We start from the raw sequence: 27,472 nt of genomic DNA, 5'->3' as shown, positions 1-27,472 counted from the left end.
AAGGCGGCGGCAGCGACCTCGACGTAGATTACCGCGCCGCCCGCGATGGGAAGTGCCTTATAAAGACGCAGCTCGGCGGGGCCCGACCGACTAGTCGCCGCGCTTCCCCGCGAGTGTACGCAGAGGTGGGGGGCGGACCCCGGACAGACCCAGGTTACTAAGGACTGCGGCCCTTGACAGCGGCCCACGGACCCCGGCTCTGGACAGACCTGGAACGGACCCCGGCTCCCGGCGGACTCCGGCGGATCCCGGCTCCGGGCAGACGCCGCAGACCCCAGCCGGCTCCCGGGTCCAGAAAGACCTCGGACGGACCCTGACCCCAGAGAGACCCCGGTCCCGGGCAGACCGCAGGCACACGGCGGCGGACCGATCCCGGCCCCAGAGACCTTGGACGCACCCCAGCCCGGGAGAGTTCCCGGCCGGATCCCGGCTCCGGACAGACCTCAGGCAGACCCCGGCCCCGCTGGCGGGCGCGCGGGCGGGGGCCGAGGGCGCCCCCGGAGGCGGGGGCATGCGCGACCCGCGGCATGGCCTCGGCGGTGTTTGAGGGCACCTCGCTCGTGAACATGTTCGTTCGCGGCTGCTGGGTGAACGGCATCCGCAGGCTCATCGTCAGCCGGCGCGGCGACGAGGAGGAGTTCTTCGAGATCCGCACGGAGTGGTCGGACCGCAGCGTGCTCTACCTGCACCGCAGCTTCGCGGACCTCGGCCGCCTGTGGCAGCGCCTGCGCGACGCCTTCCCCGAAGACCGGCCCGAGCTAGCGCGCGCGCCGCTGCGGCAAGGTTCGGGGGCCGCGGGCACTGGGGTGGGGTGGGGAGGGCGCATCGGATGGAGTCTTAGGGGGAGATGTGGTTGGGAGGTCGTTTCACAGTGCAGTGAAGGTAGGAGGGGAAGTTACTGAAGCCGAGATTGCGGCTCTCCCCTCTGTCCCTGGCACGGGACGGGGGACGCTTAGATCCTGCGCCCCCAAATGAAGGGCGCGCAGGTCAGCAGTGGTAGGAGGACGAAAGCCAGCTCACAGAGCCCTGAGGCCCTCCGGGCGGAAATCAGCAAGACGGGCGCCCCGACTGTCCCCAAGGACGAGTCAGTGACCAGTGCCAGTACAGCGGCCAGTGTGGGCCAGTGTCGGGGTGAGCTCCAGCCCGACTCCGGAGTGGCGGCCTCCCTCCCTCCTCACCCTCGGGTGGGCCGGCTGTGACCCCCACCCCGCCCGGAAAGCGACAGGAGGGGGCTGGGGAAATGTTTGGGAAGAGTTAACAACAGTGTCCAATTGGGGTCGCGTCGTGTCTGGCAGCCATCCCCCTCGGAGTGCTTCCCTGGAAGGGGCTGTGCCTCTGATCTTCTCCCGTGACAGAAGATCCCGAGTACGGGGTGCCACGCAGCCTTCTGTCACTCGTCCGGAGGGGCCTCCCTGCGGCCGACTTCAGGGGCAAGAGCCCAGGTCCCCACCCCAGGGGTGGGACCGCATTCGGGTTTGATTAACTGCGGCCTGCCTCCTCCCTGGCCTTGTGACTGGCTCCTGGGGATTCGAGTTCTCAGGGAACTGGTGTGGCTTCCCCTTTCTTACGCCCTGGCTGACGCCCATCCCACCGGCCGCACTCTGGAGGCCGGGAGGAGAGGCGGCTGGAAGAGGGAAGGAAGCGCGTGAGAGAGGCTGAAGTTGAGCGCAGAAGGAGGGGCGGGGTGGGCGGGTTCAGAAGGCCCGGGGAGAAGCGGCCTGGGAAGACTGGAGAGCGCGGAACAGTCCTTACTCTGCTCCGACCCCCTCACCGCTTGTGACCACCTGCAGCTCTGAGACTAGTCACACTTCACCGAGAGGTCTTCCTTTCCACAATCTTCCAAGCAGACCTGGTGGCACCTGTAGGAGGCACTTCCTGAAGCTGAGGGACCCCAACAAGCCTCTTTAGGTGTTGGATTGCCTGAGGTCTTAAGATAACCTCTACTTCCCCCTGTGGAACCCCCGCCCCAATGTGTGAATTATATAGATAACTAACTCCGTTCTGATGACATCGTTTGGAAGGGCTCCCAAAGCCAGCAAGTTCGAAGGCCCTGAGTGAGATGGCCTGCCTTTCACGCTTCTCTTTGCTCCCCAGAGTCTCACGTTTATTGCCATTCTGGAGATAGCTGAGCGTTATTTCAAGCATGGCAGCAGTTTTCCTTGGGTTTGCTATTTGGGTGTGTATATTGTATTTTTTTTTTAACAAAAGAATGTTCAAATCAGGAAAGCTTGCATGAAGGAACGACAGTTTGTTCAGTGACTTACATTTTTGGTGGAACGAGGCGAGCCGTTAACAAATTAGAGCCCCTGAGAGCCGGCCAGTGTACATGCCCTCCCCTGTCCTTGCCAGGTCTCGCTCTGGGCAGGTGGGACAGATCAGCTGGGACCCCAGGCAGGCAGTCAGGCTGGCACTGGGCTCCTCCCCTGTAACACAGAACCGGTCCTACTTTTTGGGGGGTGGGGGGGTGAGGATTAAAATGCATAGTGTAGTGTCTCATAGTAGTAAGCCCTCCATACATGCTAGTTGTTATTGTTACCCTCAGCATCAGCTGTTCCTGGCAAGGGTTGAAGGGTTGTAGCCAGTGGGGAAGCCCTGGGATCTGGTAGTGAAAAGGACTTGCCGGGAGCAGAAGGGATGTGGGTGTGAGCCTCTGGACCTGCCTTGCACACACCCCGGCTCTGACCCATCTGTTCTTGTGCTATCAGTGCTGGGTCAGTTCTGGGTTCCTGAGATGTAGACACAGAGTGTGTGTCTGAAGTGAGAGTGAGACAGGTTTAGGAAGAGGGGGAATATCAGGGGCAAAGGAAGATCTAGGATAGGAGAGCTGCTTAAGTGTCTGAAGGAGGGAAGATTAGTTCTGGGTGTTAGCCCTGCTGCTGGTGGAGGTGGGGGTGGGGCAGGTGCTTAGGATGGGGACCAGTGATTGGGTGGAAAGGCTTTCTACTGGAACTGCTGGCCCCTTTGTTCAGGGGAGACCCCTCTGAGGGCTGGGCCAGCACCCCCTGGAGGGGAGGAGATGGGGTGACCTTAATTCTTTGTCCTGGTGGTCCTTGATTCTCTGCATGAAGCACGCTGCTACTGCTCTGGGGCACCCCTTTGAGTTTCCGTTGTACAATCCCAGGGGAAGCCCCTTTCTTTTCTTAGAGTCTTTTAAGTCCAGGGAAATTGTTCATTGAATCAAGTACATAATAGTAATATAAGAGAAGATTCTACCTGACTTCCATGCATATTTGTTATTTGCATAAAAACATTGTCTGGATATACAAACTGTAAGTACAGAAGGCAACCGGATGCGTGTGTTGTATGGGAAATGTCAGGTTTCCTCAGAATGATTCCCCACCAGATTCCCTCACTGAAATTTATTGAAATGCTTCTGGGCTGGATTAGATTTGTGCTCTCGGCTTCTATTAACGAGCCTTGCGAGCAGATCTGGGTTTCAGAGCTCATGCTGGCAGCAGGCAGGTAGCTCTTCTTGGGAATGTCTGATTAAATGCCCTCATGGGGCGTAAAAGCCTTGCCCCCCACTTGCATTTTTGAGTCTGCATGCAGCTAAAGGCATGTTGAGCCCTTTTCCTTCGCCCCTCAAGTCTTGCCATGGGGGAGAGTGTTTATGTGGAGAGAATGGGCTTTTCTCTCCCTTTGGCACACACACTGTGGTGTTAGGCTCAGGGACTGTCCATGGCCTTGAATGTTTCACTTTGGTACATGTTATGTAAAGATACTGCAGGCCCTACACACGCGGAGGGACCTCACTCACTTACCTTCCTGGCCTTTTCTTGGGGAGGGCTGACCTCAGGAATTGTCCTGCTTCTGTCCTCTGTCCTTTTTTTTCTTAGAATCTTGGCTTCCCACCTCACCCTCTTCTTCCTGTGGATCTGAGGTACCCACCCATGCTTTCTGGTGTCCCGGCCCAAGGAGATGAAGACAGCTGCTTCCTCTGGATATTATCTCTGGGTGACCGAGGGGTTCCTTTTGGTTTTTCTAAACCGCTCACCAGTGGGGCTGAGTCTTGAACCTGAATTCCCTCTGTGTGATACTCATGTGGTTCTGGGTTTCCTGACGTGGTCAGGGTCTCCTGCCTGTTCCATCTCTTACATCTGAGAAGGTTTACACGTTAAAACATAAGCATGCAGAATCTCTGATTGGCTGTTTGGTGCTCTTTGCCCATTTTTATTTTTATTTATTTTTATTTTTTTATTATTTTTTTAATAACACCGATTTCAGGCCTGGTGAAGTCTGAGCCATCCTGGTCACCACTCCAGCAAGAGATTCTATTTCCCAAGTAGTCAGGTGACCTTTGATTCTTGATGACCTTGAAATCAAACATTTTGGTTTCATATTCATTCATGCAGTGAGTATTTGCTGAATGCCTGCTGTGTGCCGGGCATCATTCTAGGGGGTGGAGACACAGCAGTGATCAAAAGAAGACCCAGCAAAAAAAAAGAATCCTTGCCCTCTTAATTGTCATATTGTGGTTGGGAGAAATCCAACAATAAACAAAGATAAATAAATAATATGGTAGATAGTGATAAATATTCAGTAGGAAGCAAGTAGGCAAGGAAAGCGGCTGTGACTTCTAGAGGGAGGAGTTAACTTTCAGATAAGGTTCTCCAGATAGTCTCAAAGGAAGTGACCTTTGAGTCCGGGCCTGAATGAAGGGAGAGGTCAAGCTTCTTGGTCAATACTTGGGGGAAGCAAGCATTCCCCACAGAGGCAGGAGCAAGTGCAAAGGCCCTGAGGCTAGCATAGGACTGGTCTCCCTGCATAAGCATAGTCTGGTCTTAGATTTGAAATTCTGAGGACTGGAGTTAGGGCACCCAGGAGAGAACTGGAAAAGGCTGGGTGCAGATACATTTGCTGAGCTCCCACAGCCCAGACCGTGCTCCCAGGCCCTGAGCCTGCCCACTCATTCTCACATGGACTGCAGGGGAGAAGCTCTGTTCCAACACCGGCTGATGCAGAGGAGAAACTGTAGAGCCACCAAGCTTACTTGCCTAGTGGAGGTGGCAGGAAAGAGATCAGACGCCACATGGGGCCCGGGCAGCAGACCAGAGGCAGCAAGCCCAGCTCTGCCCGGCCTCACAGGGCCTTTGTAGCCTGGTGCTGGCTGAGTGTGGCTCTACCCTTTGCCTCAACACTGCTGCCCACCCCACAGCTTCACTTTAGGGCATCCTGCCCCTTCGGACTTCGGGGATTTGGAGGCATTCTTTTTGATTCACAGATGTATTTTTTGAAGCTGTTCTAGATCGGTGGTTCGTGCACTTTTCCCAAGCCCCAGGGCAGCACGCCGTCCCAGGGCCCACGTAGCCTGCTCTCCTCTCTCTGCCTTCTGTTTTCTCTCTCTTCCCCAAATGTGCACCCGGGCTTCTTTGCGATTTCCTTTCCCCGCACTCTAGGGCCCTCTCTTTTCTCTGCAAGTGGCTGAATTGGTTCTTGGTCCTGTGATCTCATCCCATCAGATCTCGGACAGTGTCGGGGGGGCCCCAGGGGACCTGACCTCACCTCTCAGGTAGAGAAGGAGCCAGCCAGAAACTTAGACATGGGGTTAGGTGGCTGGCTTCTAGGTCACAGTGACTTTCCGCCGAATTCCCGAGGAGAAACTTGGCCCGCTTCTTAAGCAGACTGCTCCGGGAGCCTCCCGGCTGCCGTCCGGCCGGCCCACAGGGACACCGGTCCCCTTCCCTTCTAAAGTCTGGGCCTCATGTGTCTCTGTGGTCTGTCTCTACAAACAACTTTTCCAAAAGCTGAAAGATGTTCCTGCGTAATGAAGAGTCAAGGAAAGGGGAGAGTGGAATGCCCGTGGAAGTGAAATAATGGGGATTGGAGGAGTTTGTCCCTTTTCAGTGACGCTCAGCCTGGAGTAAGGTGGGATCCAGGCAGGCTAGTAATGAGAATGAGCCCCACGTGCATTTGCCCTGGGGGGGGGGCTCTCTAGCAGACCCACCACAGCCCCCCTCCGCCTTCCTGGGGTGGGAGTGCGTCCAGAACGGTGGCTGGTGTTGCTGATTCTCTCAAATCGCTTTTTCTTGGTATTTGTGTTCATTTTTACTTTCTTGGATGACTCTAGGCATCTGCTGGATGTTTTCGGTTGTGATCACTAAACAATGGTCCCCATGTCCGGGAACAGGCCTGAGAAGCTCCCTGGGGCTGCTTGGTGTGCACCCTCTCCTTGAGGGGTGGGGCGAGGGCCTGTGCACCATTCTCTGCTGGCCAGACCGGGCTTCCGTCAGCGATGGGGGCACGGGTGTGTCACGCCCCAGCACAGACCCACATGCAGGATGATGTAATTCTCCAAACAGACACCTCCAGTCTGCCCTCCTCACCCCACCCCCTAAATTGAGTCATGACCGTGAACGGAGCCACTTTGGTCTGTGGCTAATTTATACTGGCAAGCTTTCATATTTGTTTTGAGACCAAAACATCTTAATCACCCTTTGCTGATATGTAACTTGGAATCAGCAGGAAAACTGATGAGCAGTAGTTGGACAGAGGCTAGAGGGAGGCAGGAAGGAATCCCATGTGGTGAAAACTTCTACCCAGAGCATCTGAATCCCAGCAGAACCCCATCTTGCTTCCTGAGGGAGAAAATTCCCCACCCAGACCCCGAAAGAGTGAGGATCCCCCTGGGGACACAGGATCCAGGTGGGAGGGGTCAGGGTCATAATGACTCCCTTGGGGGGTATCGCAGGGTCCCTGTGGGAGAGGCTCAGGCTGTGCGGTGGAAGTCGGGGGCTTTGGGAGCCCACAGGTGAGGAATCAGAGGCTGGCTCTGTCCCCTGCTCCTCCGCCATGACTTTCGGCAGTCACTTAGTTACCCAAGCCCCGGGTGCCTGATTGATGAAATGGCGTGATGGCATCTCAGGCAGGGTTGCTGGAGGGCCCAACAGCCACGGAGTACCCAGAACCGCCTGGACGCCCGAGACCCGAGATTTGCTGGGTGTGGACTCAGGAGCACCGGTCCCTGGAGCTTCCGCTGTCTGCTCCCGGACATGGAGCATCTTCCCCCGGGGTGGTCCAGATGAGCGAGGGTCGGTCCAGCCCCCGCCCCCCCCGCTCCTCATGGCATCCGCTTCCCGGGGCTGCAGCCCCCTAACCCCAGGTCCCTAGGAGGCATGGATGGTGCAAGCCCCAGCCCAGGCTAAAGAGAGAGCCCACAAAGGGGGTCACCACCCTTATGTACCTCAGTGAGAACTCTGCAGACCAGGCCTGTTGCTTTGCAGATCCAGAAACTAGAATTTGGTGCTTGGCGGGGGTCAGGCTTGGGGACTGTGCTCCAAGGGGCGCTTTCACCAGGCAGAGAGGACTTTAGGATCCTAGGGTGGGTGTATGTATCACTCTAAGAAATGCAGCTGCCAAGTGGGTAGGGTTCTTGTGAGCAGAGCCTACATGGGAAGCCTTGGCTCCCCAGTGCCCACTGTGGGGTTTACCCTTAATGCCCTTTGTCAGGCCCTCTGGCCTCCTTAGGGCCTCTGCACTTCCTGGAAGGCAGCTATGCTCACCACTATACTGGGCCTCTGCACTTCCTGACCCCACTCAGCGTTCCTCTCCTCCCTCCCCGGGCCCCCTGTATCTGCTCACCCTGCAAGCCTTGGACCCTGGTGAGGGTGTCCCAGCTAGGAGTACTCCTGCCCCCGCCCCAGGGGACACTCTCCTCTTTGTGGCTGATGTTTGCCACATGCCCATTGTATCCACCTTCCCACCCCCCCACCCCCTCACCCCCCCACCCCGCCCGAATGTGATAGGGTGCCTGGCACGGATGGTTTAGGAGGAGTGGCTGAATGCGTGCTTCCTGTTTGGGGAACCCAGCAAAGGATGGGGTGTCCTAAATACCTTTGATCCGAAGACAGACTCTCTGAGGGAGTGGCTTCTAAAATGCAGTAAGTGGGAAGTTCAGTAAAGGAATTGTGCTTTTATTGGGAGAGGATAATGAAGAGGGCCAGGGAGGGAGGGACTGGGGAAGGGCACAGTCAAGGCCAGTACCGTGGAGTCCAGCAGTCCGTCTCTCCTGCTGATAAAAACACTTCATTCAAGGGGGGCCTCCCAGGAGCAGGAAGAAGCAGAGAAAGGAGAATCTCCTCTCAGCCCCTTCTTGGGTCCTCAGGGAGGTGCTGTTTCTTCTCGGCCTCTTTGGTGTCCTCTGATGCTTTCTCTGCCCTGCTTCTCCTTCTTGGAAAGATGCAGCAGAGATATGCATGCCCAGCGGCTCCCTCCTCTTATAGCTCGGTGTGAGCACCACCAAAGCGGGCAGCCTCGCGGAAGGAGGGTGGGAGGGTGAACCGTGCCAGGAGGGAGGGGAAACAGGGTTTCTGTCCTTCCAGAACTGCTGCGCCACACCCTACGCCCAGAACTCTACATAGAGTAGAGTAAGCATGGGCTCCTCGGGCTCCTCGGCAGTGAGGGCCCCTCCTGGGGTGCTTAAGTGTGCACAGAACCAGCTCCCTTATGCTGTCAAGCAGGTCATTTCTAACTCTCCGCTTCTCCAATGTCGGCTGCCTATTTAGAAAACAGATACCTAGGAAATCAGCATTGAAAATTTCCCTGGAAGATTCCAACTATTTTGCTTCTAAAATGGTTATTACACACCACCTTTGAGGAATACCTCTCTCTCGCCTGTGAGATGACCCGAGCCGTCTGCCTTGCTGTACGGTGTGTTGATGGACATATTTTATTAAATGGAGAAGGAAATCTTTAAACCTAATTTATTATCTGACTCAATTTCAAAGTGTGCTTTACAGAAAATTTCCCTAGGCTCTGCCATGTAAGTCTCCTCTAAGAGACGTGTTCTTGGGGTGATGGGCACTTCTTAATGTGCTTTGAAAAGGACGTTCTTCCTTAGCAGTTGATCCAAGAGGCACCTTGTCTTATGCCGGGAATGATGGGAGAAGGCCCCAGAGTCTAGCCACGGAGGAATCCCCGCAGTTACCAGAGGTGTTCATCCCAAAGCCTCCACTTACTGAAAATGGGAGACTTTGGACTCAGGGTTTCTGAGGTTAGGAAACGGCTTTGTTTATGTTTGCTCTCCCTGATAAGTCTTTGTGCTGACTCCAGCGTGTTCATTTTGGATTCCAAGAATAAGTCAGGTGTTTGTGTTTGCATAAAGAAGCTAATCCTAGGGGCGCCTGGATGACTCAGTAGGTTAAGCGTCTGCCTTCGGCTTAGGTCATGATCCTGGGGTCCTGGGATGGAGCCCTACATTGGGCTCCTTGCTCAGCAGGGAGCCTGCTTCTCCCTCTTCTTCTGCCTGCTGCTCCCCCTTGCGCTCTCCCTCTCTCTCTCTGACAAATAAATAAACAATCTTGTCATTTTTTAAAGATTTTGTTTATTTATCAGAGAGTGAGGGAGAGATCACAAGTAGGGGGAGAGGCAGAGACAGAGAGAGAAGCAGGTTCCCCGCTGAGAAAAGAGCCCAGAGGATAAATAAATAATCTTAAAAAGAAAAAAAAAAGCTAATTCTGAAAATGACAGAATCACATTTTGGGTTCTCAATTTTCAGTGCTAAACTAGTTTAGAAAGAAAGGACAAACTGGCTGCTCTAGCTCTAGGCTGGCTTTTGGCCTCCAAATATATTTAAGTTAACAGACTGTAATTTATATATAATCACATTATCAGTCTTTCAGATTCAAATCTTTACTTGTTTTGAGGCTAATCAAATTTACACATTACAAACTGGGTACAGTGAAATTTTACAAATGGAGATTATATTAGTGACTATGCTTTATCAGAAATTAAAAAGATTTCCAGAGTCTGTGAAGTCGGCGAGTCTACTTCTAACAATTTAAGTGCTGGTGGACCCTCCTCCCTTCTGTCCTTACCAGGCGAAACCTGGTTGGTTCCACAGAGTGCTAGCACCCCCTCCTGGCTACTTCTAGGGTGACAGTCTTATAACCAGTAGATGCTTGACAAGTTTTTCTCTCCAACTGTGCAAAATCTCAACCATTTGCCGGCCTACAGTTTTTGTTATTACCATCACAGATAGGAAAACGGAGTCAGACAAGATCCCCACAGAATCCTTGTTCCATCCACAATATTTGGAACATAAAAACTAGAAGTATTTAGATTATTGTGTTTAAGCCTATTTTTATAAAAATAAGTTTTAAAATTGCTGTTTGCTGTAAACAGTTCCTATTCGGAGAAGCTTTATCAGCCATTAAAAACCAAAGCTGTTGGGTCACAAAGGAAAACTACAGCAGATAGGCTAGAAGGAAACTCCAGTGCATATAATCTGTTTGGGGTAGCAGTCCTTTGTGGGCTCTGTTCTTGCCACCTGCCCGTGAAAGTAATGCAATGTCCCACAACTTCACCTTTTAGCCCTGTCACATTTTGAGAATTTATAATAATTTCAAGTCTCACAGTAGGTGTCTAAATTTCCCACCCATCATGAAACCGGAAAGTCTGAAGAAAGGAACTCCTGTGTGTATGAAATTCTAAAATGATGATTTAGTTCATATTTGCACTGTGGCCGTTTTGGGCTTGTCTTTCTTAAAAATACTTTCCTAACACATTTACGGTAGCCCTCATTTGATGGGAAGCACTTTTAAAACAACTGAGAAGGGTGATGTCCAGGGCCCCGGAGGGAAGGGAAAGTCTGGGCTGCAGGGAGGTGCTTGGAGAGTGGTGACTCCTTCCTGCCATGCCTGTATTTGGGGTGTTGGGGGACTTGCTATGCTCTGAGCTCTGGTTGGTGGTGGTAGCTGCTGTTAAGCAGGTTTCATGGTGTTCAGCTGGATCCATCGTTTCCTGAATCCCTCTGCCTTTGATCAGCTGAGGCCTCTGCTGGGGTCACCCGGAGAGCCAGGATGGAGAAGCAAATGGGCAGCCACCTGTCATTAATGTTCTTGGAGCGAGGGATTCCAGCATCTTCCTTTGCCCGGTTAAGTTTCCAGAGCCTCCTTTTGTTTGGAGGCATGTTTACATTTCCAAGGAGATCGGTCTGGCTGCTGTTGAGGATCATAAAGACGGGTCAGAGGAAGCAGTCTGGCTCTGCGCACGTCCACACATAAACTCAGGCCGGCATGACTCATGACTCACGTGATGCCGCGCGACTGTCAGGCCTGCGACCTCGAGCTAGGTGGCAGCAGGTTCTGGTGTGGTGCTGACCGAGTGTAGTGCTGTGAAGCATGAATCAGGGTGATGAGCCTATGGGGCAAGATGGAGCTCACCCACAGAAGACCATTGACGCTTGACTTCTGTGCTCTCTTCTGTAACTTCAGTCGACCAACAGCCAGTAAACATCGAGTCCCCTTCGTGCGTCAGGCCCTGTGATGATAACAGTGAGAGGAAGAGGCGCCTGCTCCCCTCAGCTTTGCGCGTGGGGATCTTGGGGAGACCCATAGGTCCAGGAGCAGTCACAGGGCTGAGTGGTGAAGACTGCAGAGGTCAGGAAAGTTCTCTGGGAGCCCAGAGGCAGCTCAGGTTCCATCTTCAGATATGGGGAAGACTTCTCAGAACAGATGGTGTGCACCCACGCCTTAAGGGATGGGTGGAACATTCCCACCTGTGAGCCTGGGGTGGGGGGAGGTCAGGGGGATTGTGTCTGGGTAGCGTGGACCTTTGAGATTAGCAGGAGAGTATGGGGAGTTGCAAGGCACAGAGCTGTAAGATGGGCTGGGGTCAATCAGGGAACGTATTGCTTGCCTTTTTCCACTTCATTCTGTAAAACAACACCCTACCAGGAAGATAGGGCTGCTGGATAAAATACAGAACACCAAGTTGAGCTTGAATTTCAGATAAGCAGCAAATAATTTTTTTTAGTGTAATCCATCCATACTACTGTATTATTCACTGTTTATCTGAAATTCATATTTAACTAGGTAGCCTTTGTTTTATTTGCTAAATCCGGCCATCCTAAAAAAAAGAAGATCACTATAGAGCAGAATGTATTTATCCTACTATATATATAACTTTGCAGCTATGAACTCAACCTTGGGCTGAACATTAATTAAATCAAAGATGTAACCCTAAATGTGTCATTGAGGCAAAAATGCACGAATTATAAACCCTTATACTAACTTAAGATTGTTAAGTTGTGAAGTGTATCCTATGATTTGGGTATACGTACGCTGCGTGCATTGACCATACGAGAGGCTAACCTTCCTACAAATGCACGTATAGAATATAAAATAATAAAACTACTGTGTCATAAATGTGAGTGATTTAAAACTCATATTCTAGAGGTAACAAAAGCTGAACTTTAATAATAATAGTTTTATTCATCTAGAATGAAGAAGCATTTGGTGGGGACGATTAATTTAATTGTCCTCTCTTAAAAACAATTTTCCAGAGGATTTTGCAGACTCCAGGTAGCAAGCAGAAGATGAAAGCATTTTGGTGCAAAGAGCAAAACAGTGTGTGTGTGTGTGTGTGTGTGTGTGTGTTGCCAAGTAAGGAATTCAGGGCTGGGGAAGAAGCATTCTGAGATTCTGAGATTCTGGTACTATTTTCTTTCTTCTTTCGGCTTCCCAGAACGTGCAAGGGGTGTGGTGAGGCCTGATAACCCGAGGAAGAGGGGAGATGGTAGAGAAGGCCCAGTCCTTTTCTCTGGTGACTGCTGGGGTGTGTGCCTGGGCCCTGTGGCCAGAGGCCCCAGGTGGCCCGCAGCCCAGCCAGCCCCCTTGGGCTCCAGTCACCCGAGCTGAGGGGGTGGGCAGGCCCAGACAGCCCCTCTGACACCTGAGGTGGCCTGTGCTTTAGGATGTTGAGGGAACCTTGCTTAGAAGTTGGCCGTGATGCAGGTTGCTTGAAGGACTCCCCTTGCGACAGCGTAGGCGTTCAGACACGTCCTTGCCCTTCCTTGCCCTATGTTTGGGGCTGTCCCTGGTTCCTTGGACTGTATGTTTAATCATTTAGTTTAGGAAATTAACTTGATGACTTGTAGTTTCCGTTGATGAATTGCCTGAAGACCAAGCCTTTCTCCTGCAAAACCAAACCAAACCAGAACTGAAAACCTTAGACGCAGCAACTGGTAATAGTTCTGGGATGATCCCAGCGCCTGGTCTGGCCTTGGCTCCCAGGGACCAACCTGCCAGGCCATAAGAAGTATGGCAAAGAGGCCAGGGTCCTTGGGAATGTCATTCCCGCGTCCCCAGGAGTCCGGTGTGTAGAAACTGAAATGAGGAGACTCAGGCTGTTTCCTGCTCACGGGGAGACGGAAGCACACCCAGGTCTCCAGGCTGCCTGCCGTCATAGTTTACAGACTAAAGTCTCTATTTCCCAAAAGTCACTCAGGACCCTGTTACATGTAACGAGGGTAGATGTTCAGATTCTGAAAAAGTGCTGTGAGCCATACCCACTTTCCTTTTTTCTCTGGGTAAAGATCTGACTTTTCCCCTTCCAAACCCAGCATGTAAATGACTTGTCTGAATATGGACTCCATTTCCATAGGCTCTGTGGTAGGTCAGTGGAGGCCAGGGGAGCCAGCCCTTCCACTGTGTGGGTGGGGTAAGTTCTGGGTCACACATCGCCCCCCCTCCCCCACCCTGCCCCCCCTCCCCCCCGCAGCAGCCACCACCTGCCAGGGCCTGAGTGGTCCCCAGCCAAGCTTTGGTCTTGTCATGAGGCTGGCCCTGACTGTCCCATTCAGAGGGGACTTTGATCCCTGGCTTACACCTACGTTTCCCACTCATTCCACTGTCCCCCGCCTGCCAGACTTCTCCTTTCGGGGAAGGGCATCATCTCCCCCAGCACACATGGAAATCATTCATTGGGTCATTGAAACTTAAAATGAGGTTGAGAGCACGGCTTTCAGAGTCAGTCTGTGTAAGTACTCCCAGACGTCTTTGGTGGAGGGGGGACACTGGGCAGTGGCTTCCTTGTCATGGGGTTGTCTGTTGTTCTGTATGTAATCTAGGAGCACATTTCCAGTCTGTTTTGGTTTTGATTTTGGTTTTTTGGGGGTTTTGGGTTTTTTTGTTTGGTTTGGTTTGGGTTTTGGTTTTTTGACTTTAGGCATTTCTGTCTCAATTCTGTCTGAATGTCTGTCTCAATTCTAGGCCTGGTTGCCATCAGGGACGCCCGCGATATAGAGACCAGGCTTAACGAGGTGGAGAAGTTGCTGAAGGCCATCGTCAGCATGCCGTGCAAAGTGAGTATGACCTACGGGGCTGGCGGGGGCTGGGGGGGCGGTCAGGACACATCCTGTCTGCTTCCAGACAACCGATGCCCTCACCCACATAGCTGGTTGCTCCCTCCCTGGATGGTTCAGGCCACGGGGAGGGGCAGACAAAACCAGGGGAAAGGAAGACTTTTGTGGGCTCGTGCAGCTCCATTGTTTTCTCCTTGGTAAGAAGTGAGAGTCAAGGCCCAAGGAGGCGCTGAGTAGGAAGAGACATGGTCCCTCCACTGCCATGGTCTTTGCTTTCTTGCCTCCACTCAGAAGCCCACCGGTCTTGCAGAGGGTGTTTTGGAAGAGCGTTTATGGGAGCGAAGGAGAGTGTTAGCATCCACATTGGCAGATGACCTTTAAATGAAGTGGGCAAGCTTTGTGCATTTGGGGCCCACTTGACTCCCACGGGTTCTGTTTCCTCCTCTGCGAATGGGGAAAGTCAATGCATTCACCATTTATCATAAGGGGAAGGCACACATGTGCGAAACCCGGCATGTAGGAAGTGCTCAGAAAATCTCTCCATCGCTTCCATTCACCCCATCCCCTCTGTCCCTGGAGCCTTGCATTTTTGCCACATGGGGCCATTCGTAAGTGAAAGGTGGGCCTTGACTACAGCCTCATCAGTGTGGCCCGTCCCACCAAGCATCTGGAAGGTGCAGGGGTGTCAGCCTCACACGAGGCCACCTCTGGGGAGGACTTGAGTTTAGTCATTAACGCACTTATCTCCAGTATTCCAGGTCAGAAGTTGTGCTCACCTTCTTTGAAAGATCTCCCTTGGACCAGGTGTTAAAAAATGACAACGTACATAAAATTCAACCCAGCTTTCAGAGTCCAGTGAAAATATCAGGTAAGAGCTGCAGGGAAGGCATGGGGAGGCCGGGTCCTGCTGTGGATGGCCGTGGTTCTCGGGAGGCCTTTCCAGTTCACTGGGTACACCTTCTACCCTTGGGATCCAAAAAGATGATCCAAAAGAGGAATAAAGTGGGCGGAGGCTATTACCTGATTTTCATGGAACAGTGTTTTCCACCTGTCGACCTGCAGTTTTACACTTCTCCATTTCCAAAAGGAGTAACTCGGTAAATCAGTTGGAACTTTCTTAGGAAACAGGGTCATGATGAACACATTAATGGGGCACTGGGAAGTGAATGACGTCAATCAGGAGTCTAGCAGCTGATGTAAGATTGTTTACATAATATGGCAGTGGATTGGGTTTTAGGGCATCCAGGACAGAAAGGGGAGCACACGGTTTAGATGTCACTAACGTTGACACCGGACCATACCTTCTAGCCCTGAAGAGGCCAATGTCAGCAGCAGTAAAAGCCAATGCTGGCTGGGAGGAGCTGCCGGCCGGCTCCCCTGGGGGGTGGATGAAAGGTGGGGGGAGCTGGAACTTAGCCCTGTTTGGTAGCTTTCTGCATCCGGGCTGCAAATGTTGTTAGAACACTAGACTTTCCTTTTTGCAGTACTGTTTTGGTGAAGGCTGCTGAGGGGCATTTTGTGGGGAAAAGAAAGAGCTCCATCCCAGAGTCCTGGACATGGGGCTCCCCCAGGCAATGGACAGTCCGCTTGGTTAGGCCCGAGAGATGGCATGTGCCTGGGGTCGTGTGGGAGTGTGGCAGGTGGAAAGGGCGGAAAGGCACCTACAAGAGGAGATAGAGTTTGGCTCAAGGGGAGATCCTGCAGAAGGTGCTGGTCTGTAGGAAGAAGGGAAGGAGGGATTCTGCATTGAGCATCCTATTTCCAAAAGGAGGAGAGAGGAGAGCAGAGGGAGCATGGGCGGGAGGGATACCCCGGAAGCTGGTGAAGAGCAGTCAGGAGACGAAAGTGCATCTGAGCCCAGAGCTGTCTCCTAAGAAGGCACTGGGGGTTCACAGTGATAGGGAGACAGAGGACCAATTGGGGTGGTGGTGGTGGGTGTCTTTAGTAGGAAAAGTGTCCTTACTGAGCTATGTGCTGTAGCAGGAATGAGATTCTTAACCATGTGTGGGGGACGGATGGAGAGGGTGGGCAAGTTCAGGGGACCCAAAGGGAAAGCTCGTTAGCATGTGACTGTGTGTGCGGGATGGCTGGCAGGCCTGGGCTTGCTGGGGTCTGCTGCTTTTGATGTCCGTCCAGCATGGCTTCCTGTGTGTTGTTAGGAAGAAGAGCAGGGTGTTTGGGTATCCCTCCTTAGCTGGCACCTAGTATCCAGAACCTTCTTCACAGGAGAAATGGCAGTCATTTATCCCGGTTGGGTGTCTATGGACCCCAGTCTTAGAGGGCACAGTGAGGGCTCCGGGACGCTTGTCACTCATGGTGGGTTTTATGTGCTGTCACTAGAGCACAGACAAGTCTCTGTTTTTTCGTCCTGAGCAGAAGAGTCCCAGCACGGGTGTCACTGTTTTGCTTTATTTCTGTTTTGAGCCAATAGGAGAGCAAAGAGCAGCAGAACTCTTCAGGGCCCTGTGCTGGTAGCAGGCGCGGAACACTTGTTTCCGGTTGACCCCGGCTACGCGGAATTGCTTCTGATTAATTCTGGAGTGCGGGCACCGGGAAACACTCCCAGCCCTCTGTCTACCACCCTATTTTTACTTGTGACAGGGCTAAACACATGACATGCCCCATGTTAATCCTAAAGGGCTGGAAATAATGAGGTGAAATTTATCGGGGATCACTGTAGCCTCCCATGTGAGGCTTTAGCTACACTCTCTGGGTCTTCTGTGAGGACAGAGGACAGGTTTTCAGTCCCAGGGACATTGCGGTGGGTGCAGATAACCACAGGGATTTGAGTTCGGCACAGAGCACTTTGTAGCAACGGGAACTCCGTCCAACAATGGAGTCTGTAAATATCTATTGCAAGTCTGTTCCGAGAGCCTCGTGGCTCCCTGCAGAGGCCAGGGCAGCCTGTCAGAGGCATCCTCCCCAGGGTCGGCGGCTGGGAGAGGCCTCTCCCACCCTTGCAGAGCGAAGATTCCGTCTCCTGGGGCCTTCATGAACCTCCTTATCCGCTTTGATCGATTGGGCACCAAGTCTGAGGCTTCTCCCCTGGAAGCGTCCCAACCTCCCCATCTCTGCTCCGGGACTAGGCGGCCCTCACTCTGTCTGAGGGAAGGCTTCTCGCCATCAGTGTATACATATGCAGACAATAACAGGGTGTGCCCCCGGAATGTGAGATATACTTTCGTTACTCACTGAGTGAGGAAAGAAATATATTAAGACAATGAACTATGGTAAATTAAAAAATACTTTTCAGTGAAACCTTTATTTACAGTAGCACTGTAAATAGTGCTTTGAAGAACTAGTCTATACGTGGGCAAGCCATGTTCTTCAGGCTTGTTCTCCTATATGGGTGTTTGTGGATTCGAGTCCCCCCAGACTTGAAGCTTCACACTCTGGGCAGCATGACACCCCCCCCCCCCAACCCGGGAATGTCCACAGGTCTCTCTTTCTCTCTCTCTGTCTCTGGCTCTCTCAGCCACCTCCCTGCCCCAGGACAGACCCTGAATACTGAGGTTGGTCATCCTGGACCTCTGACTTCCTGGGCTCATTCATTTTCTCACAACCTAACTCTCGTGATAAAGGCCAAGTGCCCTAGTCATTCCAGCAGGCCAGAGTCTGGTTCACACTAGCTTTTTGATGCTGTCGCCATGGAACCCTTTGCTCCAGACCCTCGGCCTCCCCTTGCTGGGGCTTCGCTCTGCTGTGGGCTCCCCTTTTCCCTCCGTTCCCACAAACCCCGCCCGTCCATCCTGTCCTGCTAAATTCCACTCGCTCCTGAAAATGCCCCTGCCTGCTGCAGCTCACCCCACCCTTCCTCCTCCTTTCCTCTCCGATTTCTTCATGCCTGCTGCTACTGTTGATGTGGCACGTAGGGAGGTGGCAGCATGGGCGACAGGGGCTGACCTAGGCTTCCAGGAGGCTTTTCCTTACCTCCAGGCGAGCGCAGGGGCTCGGAGTGCGCAGTCGCGGAGACTGCTGAGCGCCGGGGCTCCGCTAGATGGCGCCAGGCGCTAGCCACATCCTGGGGCTGCTGCAAGGCTGTGGGAGACCCTGTGACCTCCTGCGGGATGCTTTGGGCGAGTACATCCTTAAACATTCTTCCTCCCGTGTGAATCTAAATGTTTATGGAATCAGAAAAACTACATGGTGGCTGGGTCTGTGCTTAGCAGGAAGCCTAAAGCTCCACTGTGATTTGCCTACTTGGACTAATCTATGTAAGCCACAAAAATATAATTATTCAGGTTTGGGGGCGGGGGGTGGGTTGGAAATGAATTCTAATTTCGTATTTCATTAACCAGGCAGCTGTACCATCTCAACCTTAATTTTCACCGTACGAGGTTCATCCAGTTGGTGAATTAATAAAAAGGCCATGCTTTGGATTTTGTTTGATTGCTGGACTGCACTGAAAATATAATGGGAGAGAGGATTTGCATGGAGGGAAGCTACACTGTGAATGCTTTTGAAACTGAGCTAACGGCTGCATTAAAAGAAGAACGTAGGAATTACTGAACTGAAGGAAGGATGGCCTATGGGGCAGAGGAGAGCATGGCAACAAGCTAAAAAAAAATAGAAAAATCATGACCCAGTACATACCACAGTCGTACAGTTGACCCCTGAACAGCACAGGGGTTAGGGACTCTGACCTCCTGCACAGTTGAAAATCCATGTATAACTTTGATTCCCCCAAAACTGTTGACCGCAAGCCTTGCTGATAATATTAACAGTTGATTAACATATACTTTGTATGTTATATGTATTAAATATTCTTACACAAGTAAGCTAGAGAAAAGAAGATTTTATTAAGAAAACCTAAGGAAGAGAAAAGACATTTATGGTACTGTAGTGTACTTAAAACACACACAGACACACACACACACACAGTGGACCTAGGCAATTCAAACCTGTGTTGTTCAAGGCCAACTGTAATTGTTGCAGGTCCACTGGTTAAGATGAGTGGGGAAAAGTTGGAGAGAAACAGATTCTGCACAGTATCAGTGCATCGCTCAAAGATATTTATTCACTGCAAAGAGAAAGAGTGAACCTGGCAGAAACTTCTTATGCAAATGATGCTGATGGACAGCCCAGGAGCAAGGCCTGTTGACATCACACCCCCTAACAGGATGGGGGGTGGGGAGAGGAGCACAGGGTCACTCTACAGGATTCCTGCTGGGAACACTCCACGTCAGTCAGAGCTCAAAAGCACCAGACAAATTGAGGGACCATCGATAAAATAACTCACCAGTCCCTCCCAAAGTGTTACTTTCATAGGAGATGAGGAGAGACGGAGGAACCTTCAGAGGCTGCACAAAACAAGGAAACAGCAATGCAAGGATCCCCAACAAAGGATCCAGGGCTGGGTCTGTAACAGAAGAAAGAGACATTGGTGGAAAAGCCTGTACATTCCAGTAAGGGAGGTGTCTGGTTAAGTCCACCAGCTTTGATCATTGCACCATAGCTACAGGAAACGTTAACATCAGGAGAAACTGGTGAGGGCTACGTGAGAACGCCATGCCGTTTCTGTAACTTTTCTATAATTTAAAATTAGCTCAAAAGATAGAAGTTAAGAAATGGCAAAGCAGAGCGCTTCATGTGAAAAAAAAAAAAAAGAATGCAGAAAAGTAGCTTGAAAGGGAACTGTTTCATGGAATCAGTCATGTATGGGATGAAAGTAATGACACTGGCCAGTGATTTTTGCTCTAGGGACTAAGCTGGCTTCTAAGACATTCACATTCTATGTGTGTTTGGAGACAGGCTTCAGATGTGAGCGCCGTTCAGTAATCATAACCTTTTCTCTGGTTCGGTTTAATTGCATGACACAACAGCTATGAAGACATTAGCAGTAATGGCATTCATCACTACCATTTGCCCGGCCCGCAGTATTTGTTAGATTCTTTACAAATACCATCTCATTTTATGTACTCCTGTGCTTTGGGGATGGGTATGCCCATTTTATAGATGAAGAAAGTGAGCAAGCAGTAACCTGCTCCCCACGCATGACTAGCAGAACTGGAGTTCATAGCTTGCCTTGCACACCATGAAACCCCATCCATGACTGTGTACAGAGGTTTCTTTGCAGGGGGAGTTAAGGAGTGATTTGTCACAAATCTGTTTTGGGGGGCTGGTAAAGACTCCATTTCTTAGAGATCCAAATTTCACATTTAAGAGAGATGAGGAAGTTTGAAAGTTCCTCTGTGTGGGAACTCTTTATTACCGTCAGAAATGTTTTGTTGCACGGACATTTGTTTTCCCTTGTAGGATTTTCCCCTCCAAACTCCCTTAGCAAAGGGGTGGCGGAAAGGGCGGGAGGCTGTGAACTGGCTGAGGTTGGATGTGTTTCTGAAACAGACATATTTGAGTCAGAGTTAGTAAAAAGCAATAAAGAGAGGGGTTCTGTGCTGCTGTATGTTTTGATTGGAGAGGCCAGGGCATCTTAGTCTTTCTTGTTACAATGTAGTCATCTTCAGAGTCTGTTCACTCGGACTTGGGTAAACATCTTCCCGCCTGAAGAAATGTTGTTGATCCCGGAGGTTCCAAGCACTGACTTTTCATCAGGTCTTGGTGTTCCTTCTCATGACTTCAGGCTCTGCAAGCTTGTCTTTGTGCAGGGAGGGCAGGTGCGATTCAACTTGGAGGGTTGGGGTGGGCAGGGAAGAGCCATGCGCTGATGTCACCCAGAGTGTTACTGACGGGACTGGTATTTCAAAAGACCAAAGAACCATGAGCTGTCACTTCTGCAGAAAGTCAAGTGGAGATGGTAGCAATTACTTGGCGAATCTGACTGATGAAGCATCATTTTATTCCTGTGGGGCTGAGGAGGAAACCTTCTCTTTTCCTTTGTTTGTTTTTATGTAGTTTTCCTAATTCTCTTCACATGGAAAGAAATTCAAAGAACTGAGAACCAGGTACCTGGAAAGAGTAAAAATAAACAGAAAGTTACAATTATACTTATGAGAAAAGAAAATCCATGCATGGGAATTAAAAAAATCTAAATTATGAGGAGATGAAGAACAAATTAAAAGAAAACAATCTCCCAAACAGTAGTGACAGGTGCCTAGGGAGACTGTGGACAGGTGAGGGATGTTTTTGTTACCTGTGCTGGGCCAGTAGGAGAGGAGAGCTATTTCAAGTTGTGTGTTTCTGTGTGTGAGCCTCTGAATGGGAAGATGATAATCCTTTGGATTTGAAAATGCCCCAGAAATTCAGAGTCCGTTTTTTTTAAGATGAGGTAAGGAGAGGACCTGATTTGAGAGACAGACAAGGGCAATGAACATGGCCCTTCCCTGACTAAGAGCTAAGGTTAGGGGCAGCTTCCCAGAGGGCTGGAGAACTCCCAACACCGAGGAGAACTAGTAATGCACACCAGATCAATTCTTGGAGCATTTTACAGAAACACATTCCCTGGGGAAATGTAAATAAAAGCTACACCAGATAGGAGAAGTCAGTCAAGACACACTGACTCCTTATACTTAAATGGACGAGATGGCGTGATGGAATCCGGTAACTGATGAAAGTTTAGAGTTGAAGGGATCCTTGGAGACCATCCACTACTATGCTGAAATTCCCCAGTTGAGGATACTGAGTCCCAAGACCGTGGACCCCTGGTGTCCGGGCTCGCAGTCCGGGGCTGTGTCCCCTGTCACACATCCAGGCATGCCTGTCCTCTCCTCTCCCGGTGTGGGATAAACACTAGACTTCCATCCTCAGAAGCTCACTGCCTAAGACCAATGTAGACTACTTAGTTTGCCTTTTTAACTACCAAAATTTGTGCATACAGGTAAAAAAAAAAAAAAAAAGATCAATTTGTTTACAGAATTATATAAAGTAAAAAGGTGAAGTTGCCCATTTGGTGTAAAATGCATACTGATCTCAGCTGACCCTCAGAGCGACCCAGGGCAGTGGACAGTGTCATCCGCATCTCAGGCACAGGGAAGATCGGGTACCTGTGCAGAGCCTCACGGCGACAATGTGTGATGGACCCAGACCCAAACCCAAGCTGATAGACGTGAGCTCAGTACTCTCTCTATGCCAGTTTTAAACCAGCTTTGGGGGAGAATGCTGGTAAAATTCAGAGCATCTTCCTGGAGCCTCTTGGCTTATACAGGGTCCTCCGATGTGGTTTCTGTGGAGGTTGGCATTAGCTCCTGTATCTGTTCGTAGGACTCCAGAATGGGCCTCTGGAGTTTAGAACATTCTCTTGGAGTGTGGGGGAGAATTTAGGGCAGTAGATGGAGGGGGAAGTAGAGAGATTGGTATAAGCCCAAAACTTAAAAATCTGGCCCATCCTGCATATTTACTTCATTGCTTTCATTTTTCAGAAATCATGAGGTCCAATGGATTTTGCTTAGCAAATACGGAAACCATTGTTATTGACCACAGTATACCAAACGGAAAAGACCAGCATCTGGGTGTGGATCCGACAGAGCACTTGTAAGTAGACTGATTTGGATATAGTTTTATAGAAGGGATCCCCGACCTGTCAGCTTGTCAGCTGATGCCAGAAGCCAGAGTTCACAGCCCAAACAGAGCTCTAGAGGAAGCAGATGGGGCCGGAGATACTGAGCCATCCTGCCTGCATTTGGACACTTTTTTGAAGTGTTTGATTTTTCTAGAGGACAGTGAGAGCTTGCTTCATAAACCTTGAGGGAAAAAAGTTCCTTTGACCAAGGGGCTGGCTGAAAGGGGGCATTAAGGAGAAGTGGCCAGACTTCAGGGTCTGGTCTGTGCTGGGCCCTGAGGAACTATGGCAGCCATAAGCCTCCCTCCTTCAAGGGCCTGGTCCCCTGGGATGGGGAGAAATGTCCCCTGCATGGTGTCACCTAACAGGGCTGGAAATTCTCCAGACTCTGAGGTGGCCTCCATAGAGCTCACAGGCTGAAACCTGGCGCCTCTGGGCCTGCTCTGAGGGCAAGGAGGATGTGTCGGATTAGTGAAGGCAGGACAGCCAGAGACACCACAGCCTTCCTTGTTCCTCCTTCTCTAATAACAGAAGGTTTAACCCTGATAAGCGCACTGGGAAAGCCTGACACCTAGCGTCCCCGCGAAGCACAGCCTCCTTCATCCCTGGTGCACTTCCGGGTCATGTCCTTGGGCGTCTTCAGGAGGCAGCTTGAGGGGACATCACAGCTTGGCTTCTATTGACTTTTCAGGCCAACCCCACGGCTCCTGCTGGTTATGTGAACCTCAGGAAGCTATTTAACCTCTCCTGGCTTCTTTTCTCCGAGTGGGGCCCCTGAGGCTCTCCTGGGGTCATTGTAAAGATCTCAGATGGTAAATGGGAACCCCCTGGCCCAGGAGCCCCCGCAGGCCGTCCTGGGTGCTCAGATTCTCCCTGGGGGCCCATGAGCAGCACCTGCCGGGGTTGGGGGCCTTGGAATCTCGTATCCGGCATCACCCACTGAGCGCCAGTAAACACGCACTAGGACAGACTCTGTGCTGAGACCCACCCCAGCCGCCCGCAGCAGAGCAGAGCACAGGCCCCAGGTGTCCCTGAGCTCCTGCTGCAGGCAACCGGGGCCTTCTCTGCTGGAGCCTTGCTCTCTGACCGAGCACAGGGGGAGCCACGTCAGGCCCAAGGAACCGGCTCGGGCCGGCAGCTCCCACTTTCTCAGTTTCAAAGATGTCTCTTGGGTCAATGGCACAAGGTTCCCTCACCATGGAGATGTCATGAAATGCTTGTGTAAGAGGATATGCTGCTAAGGCGGCCAGGGGTGGCCCTTCCCTGACAGGTCCTTGTCCCTTTGCATGCCTTGCTGTGACACCACATGGCTTCATACCCACTCTGCCTGTCTATAGCTCATTCGTTCATGAGCCGGGGGCCCTCCATGATCACACAGGGCTGGCACCGAGGGGGCACGAGATTGCTCTACATGAAGTGGGTGACCGGAAGGAGAGGCCTTGGAGCGTCATGGGAGGAGCTTCAGCGGAGGGGCTGTCTTGGTGGACGAGGGGCAGGTGGAGACCCTCCTTCATCAGTAATAGGGTCCCAGCTCTGGCAGCAGTTTCTCCCGGGAGACCTTTTCTGTTGTCGGGAGTCCTAAGAGGCCAACCCGCACTTGGCGAGATTGGACAAGTAAGTTGAACCATGAATAGTTTTGCCGAAGAGAGAAGCTCACAGAGAGAAAGCAAGGGTGGTAACATGACCCCACAGCTCTGCATGGACAGGGATGACACACCCTTAAAATGGGGCCCCTGGGCTCCAGGATGCCTGGCTGGAGGAAACCGAGTAAAAAAAGCCTTGGTGATCCCAGAAAGGCTTAACAAAGAAACGTCTGCTTCCGAGTGGCTCAGGGGAGCATTTAGAGGGAATTCCTGAGGCGGGCTTGCCAGGGTTTTCTCTGGGTATCTGATGTAGGGCAGTGCGCTGACAGTCTGCCGCTGGCTGTCTCTCAGGAGCAATCTGTTTTAACACTCCACAGGGCTGTCAGGCAGGTGATGGGGGTTGACGATGGGGACAGGAGGTCACAGATCTATGTCGTTGGAGAACAAGGCTTTGACCCCCTGCCACAGCCATCCTCCGTGGTACCTGAGGGTGACTGTTTGGCCCCCACACTGTGAATTCAGTGCTGTCAAGCCTGCCATTAGAACTTGTGCAGTGATGCCAAGAGGGCAGTCTTCATGCTTCTGGGGCAGGAATGTTCCAGAACCCAGGCGCGGACCCTGTGCTCAGGGAATGGGGCTGTGAGTCAGCAGGCCAGCGGGACCTCTGGTGGTCATCCTGGTTGGCTGGAGTGGTTACGGGGTTCCTAGAAATCCACCCAGGGCTAAGGCAAGCCCCCCATTCTGTCCTCACAGGTTAGGAGCAAAGGTATTTGCCAGGCCAGCTGAGGGTCATTGGGGATGACGAGGCCGCTGGACTCAGGCCGGTGACTCATTTTCCCCAGCGTCCCAGATTCCCCTCCCTCCCTGTGTTTTTAGGGTCATGTGATGAGGGCCGGAGGTATATAGGAAACCGGCCCTGTTCCTCCCCAAGCTGAGCCTTTCCCTGTATCCAAGAGTCATCTTTTAATTCATTCCGCTGTTGGTTTCCGGGAAGAGACCACATCCTGGAAAAAATTCGGGGAGCTGGTTTTACCTCCATGAGACTTGCCGCCCCGGAGGCTGCGAACACTTGTGTCTGAGCCTCGATGTCCTTCTCTGGAGCCGCAAGCTACTCAGGCAGGCAGAATGTCCTTCAGGGAGCAGTTTCTCTGTTTGAAAAATCTGGAGGTTGTCCCCCCGCCCCCACCCCCCAGCTCAGGAGGCCGTGTCTGGGTTAGGCAGGGAGTGGAAATGGTTTCAACTCATGGGGGAATCCGTATCCGGATGGCATTAGTCACCTTATGTGCGGAGTACATATTCTTCCCCAGCTCTTCCTGCCTGCCCTCCCCCATGTAAACCCCCACACTGAATACACGGCCCCTCTAGAAGGAGCCCTGCCTCCATGACCTCCCCCAGCCCCCCACCCAGATCTTCTCTGGGCCTCTGATCTCACGCCCCTAAGTCAGCAGCACCATGTGGCTCGGATGTGGTTAGGCTGTGAGCTTGTGGCCGCAGTGGCTTTTCCCACTCATCTGTGCTGTTTTTCTGTGGGGCCCCGCACCGGGTGGGCTCCCGTTCCCACAGACTGGCTCTCTGCCTTGCTTCCTGCCATGTCCCCAGAGCCTGACACAGAGAAAACCCTGGACAGAGAAAAAGAATCCCTCTGTGAATGAGTGGGTGAATGAATGTCTTAGTAAACACTGGTTCATGAATGCGGAGAAGAGTGTCTAAGCCAGTAACCACCAGAGCTGTCAGGGACTTTAGAGAAGGGTCCATTTCACCTCATTAATTTGTCACCATAGTCCTTGTCAGTCTTCCTAACCTGCATTGAGAAGGCCATGCCCCATGGTCCGATGAGCCCATGCCTCAAAGGAGCCTTAGAGAAAGCTCTTCCCTGATGTCTGGTAGTGACCCCTAAGCGCCCTCCTGCCAGTGACCTTCTGCCCTTTCTTTCTCCACTTCAGTGGGCGTGGGGGTGGGGGTCAGTGAACGAACTCCAGCCCTCACCTCTGAACTTTCCTTTTCAGGTTTGAGAATGGTGGTGAATTTACCTCAGAGCTGGAAGATGGTGATGACCCAGCAGCTTATGTCACCAACCTGTCCTATTACCATCTGGTCCCCTTTGAGACGGACATTTTGGACTGAGTCTCTGGTGAGGCCCACCTCCCCCCACCCTCGAGTGGTGGTTCTGTCCCAGGCCTGGGTCAGGGGGTGTCTCTATGGTGACAGTGCCCTGGAGGCCTGGGCCCATGGAGCAGCAGGGCTTTCCAGAGGGCCATCCCCACGGTCTCCCGCAAGCAGGAGCCAGGTCCCCGGAGCCCCGCGCAGCCTGCTGCTTCTCTGCTCACCACCACCAGCCTGTCTCCACCTGCCTGGGACTCGCTCCCCATCCGTGTGTGGGAGAGCCACAAGTGCCTGCAGGACATGTGGACACCAGGGCGGACACACAGGGCCTGGCAGTTCCCTCGTTTCGCTGTGACTGCTTCCTGGGGAAGAGCCTGTGCCCTGGTGCAGTGCAACCCATGGCCGCCTGGCCACCGCTCGCTCCCCACCATTCCCTCACACGACAGGAGCACAACATGGCCTGTGAGGTGGTGAAGAGTCACCACAGTCTGGACGACATGGGCAGGGAGTGTTGGGTGATCCAGGATTTCCCTGGGAACCAGGAGGTGTGGCTTTCATTTTCCTTTTTCATCTTCTTTGTGGAAACTGTGGGTCTGGTGTCAGCCAATGGGGCTCCTTATAGAAGGTTCTTTGGGGAATGGTGAGTGTTGGCTACAGAGATAGGGAAATCACTGCCCATCAGGTCCCCGTGAGCGAGGACTGAGAAGTACTGATTCCCCTCCAGAGAACAGAGTTCCTGCCTGGCCTGCCAGCATCTCTAATGCCCCTCAGCGTGGGGTAGCCCTGTCGTAAGCACCCCAGGCCGTAAGCACCCCAGGCTGTGGAAGGTTCACCTCTCCTGCTGTTTACCAAGCTCTCAGTGATGTCATTGCCATATTCACCTGCAAGGCGGGGCGGGGGGGGGGGGATCAACAGGAAAGCGCCGAGTCCCCCTTTGCCCCTTGGGGAGGGGGGGAAGGCGGGTCTGCGTTCTGTGTGCTGATCTCCTCATGGTGTCTACTAACGACCAACATTTGCTAATGTAAATAATAGTAAATTATTGAGAATCCTAATTCTTTTACACAGTCTGTTTTTTAATCTATTTTAATTAAATAAAGTGTATTACTCTACTCCAGGATTTAAGATGTCTGGTGTCTAAAGGTATGGCTCTTTCTATTCCAGGCCGCCTCAGGGCTGGCCCCAAGCATTCTGGCCTCATTGTTATTTAGGAAATGTGTTCTGTTCTCACCCTAGGGAATAATCTGTCTAAAC

General features: G+C 52.0%; 1 protein-coding gene across 1 annotated transcript; it reads left to right on the top strand.

Annotated features, from left to right (window-relative positions):
• PXDC1 (PX domain containing 1) lies at nt 1-27,330 on the top strand. Its single transcript, XM_044258118.1, has 5 exons — nt 1-783; nt 13,989-14,080; nt 14,831-14,948; nt 22,396-22,507; nt 26,125-27,330. The coding sequence occupies exons 1-5, from the start codon at nt 528-530 to the stop codon at nt 26,240-26,242; spliced, it is 696 nt and encodes a 231-aa protein (XP_044114053.1). The 5' UTR covers nt 1-527; the 3' UTR covers nt 26,243-27,330.
• Nucleotides 27,331-27,472: the final 142 nt, after the last annotated feature.

This window comes from Neovison vison, chromosome 1, assembly GCF_020171115.1.
Source record: "Neovison vison isolate M4711 chromosome 1, ASM_NN_V1, whole genome shotgun sequence".
In the NCBI taxonomy this organism is placed as follows: Eukaryota; Metazoa; Chordata; class Mammalia; order Carnivora; family Mustelidae; genus Neogale; species Neogale vison.
The sequence above is the reverse complement of the archived record's forward strand: the minus strand, read 5'-3'. Positions and strand labels throughout refer to the sequence as shown.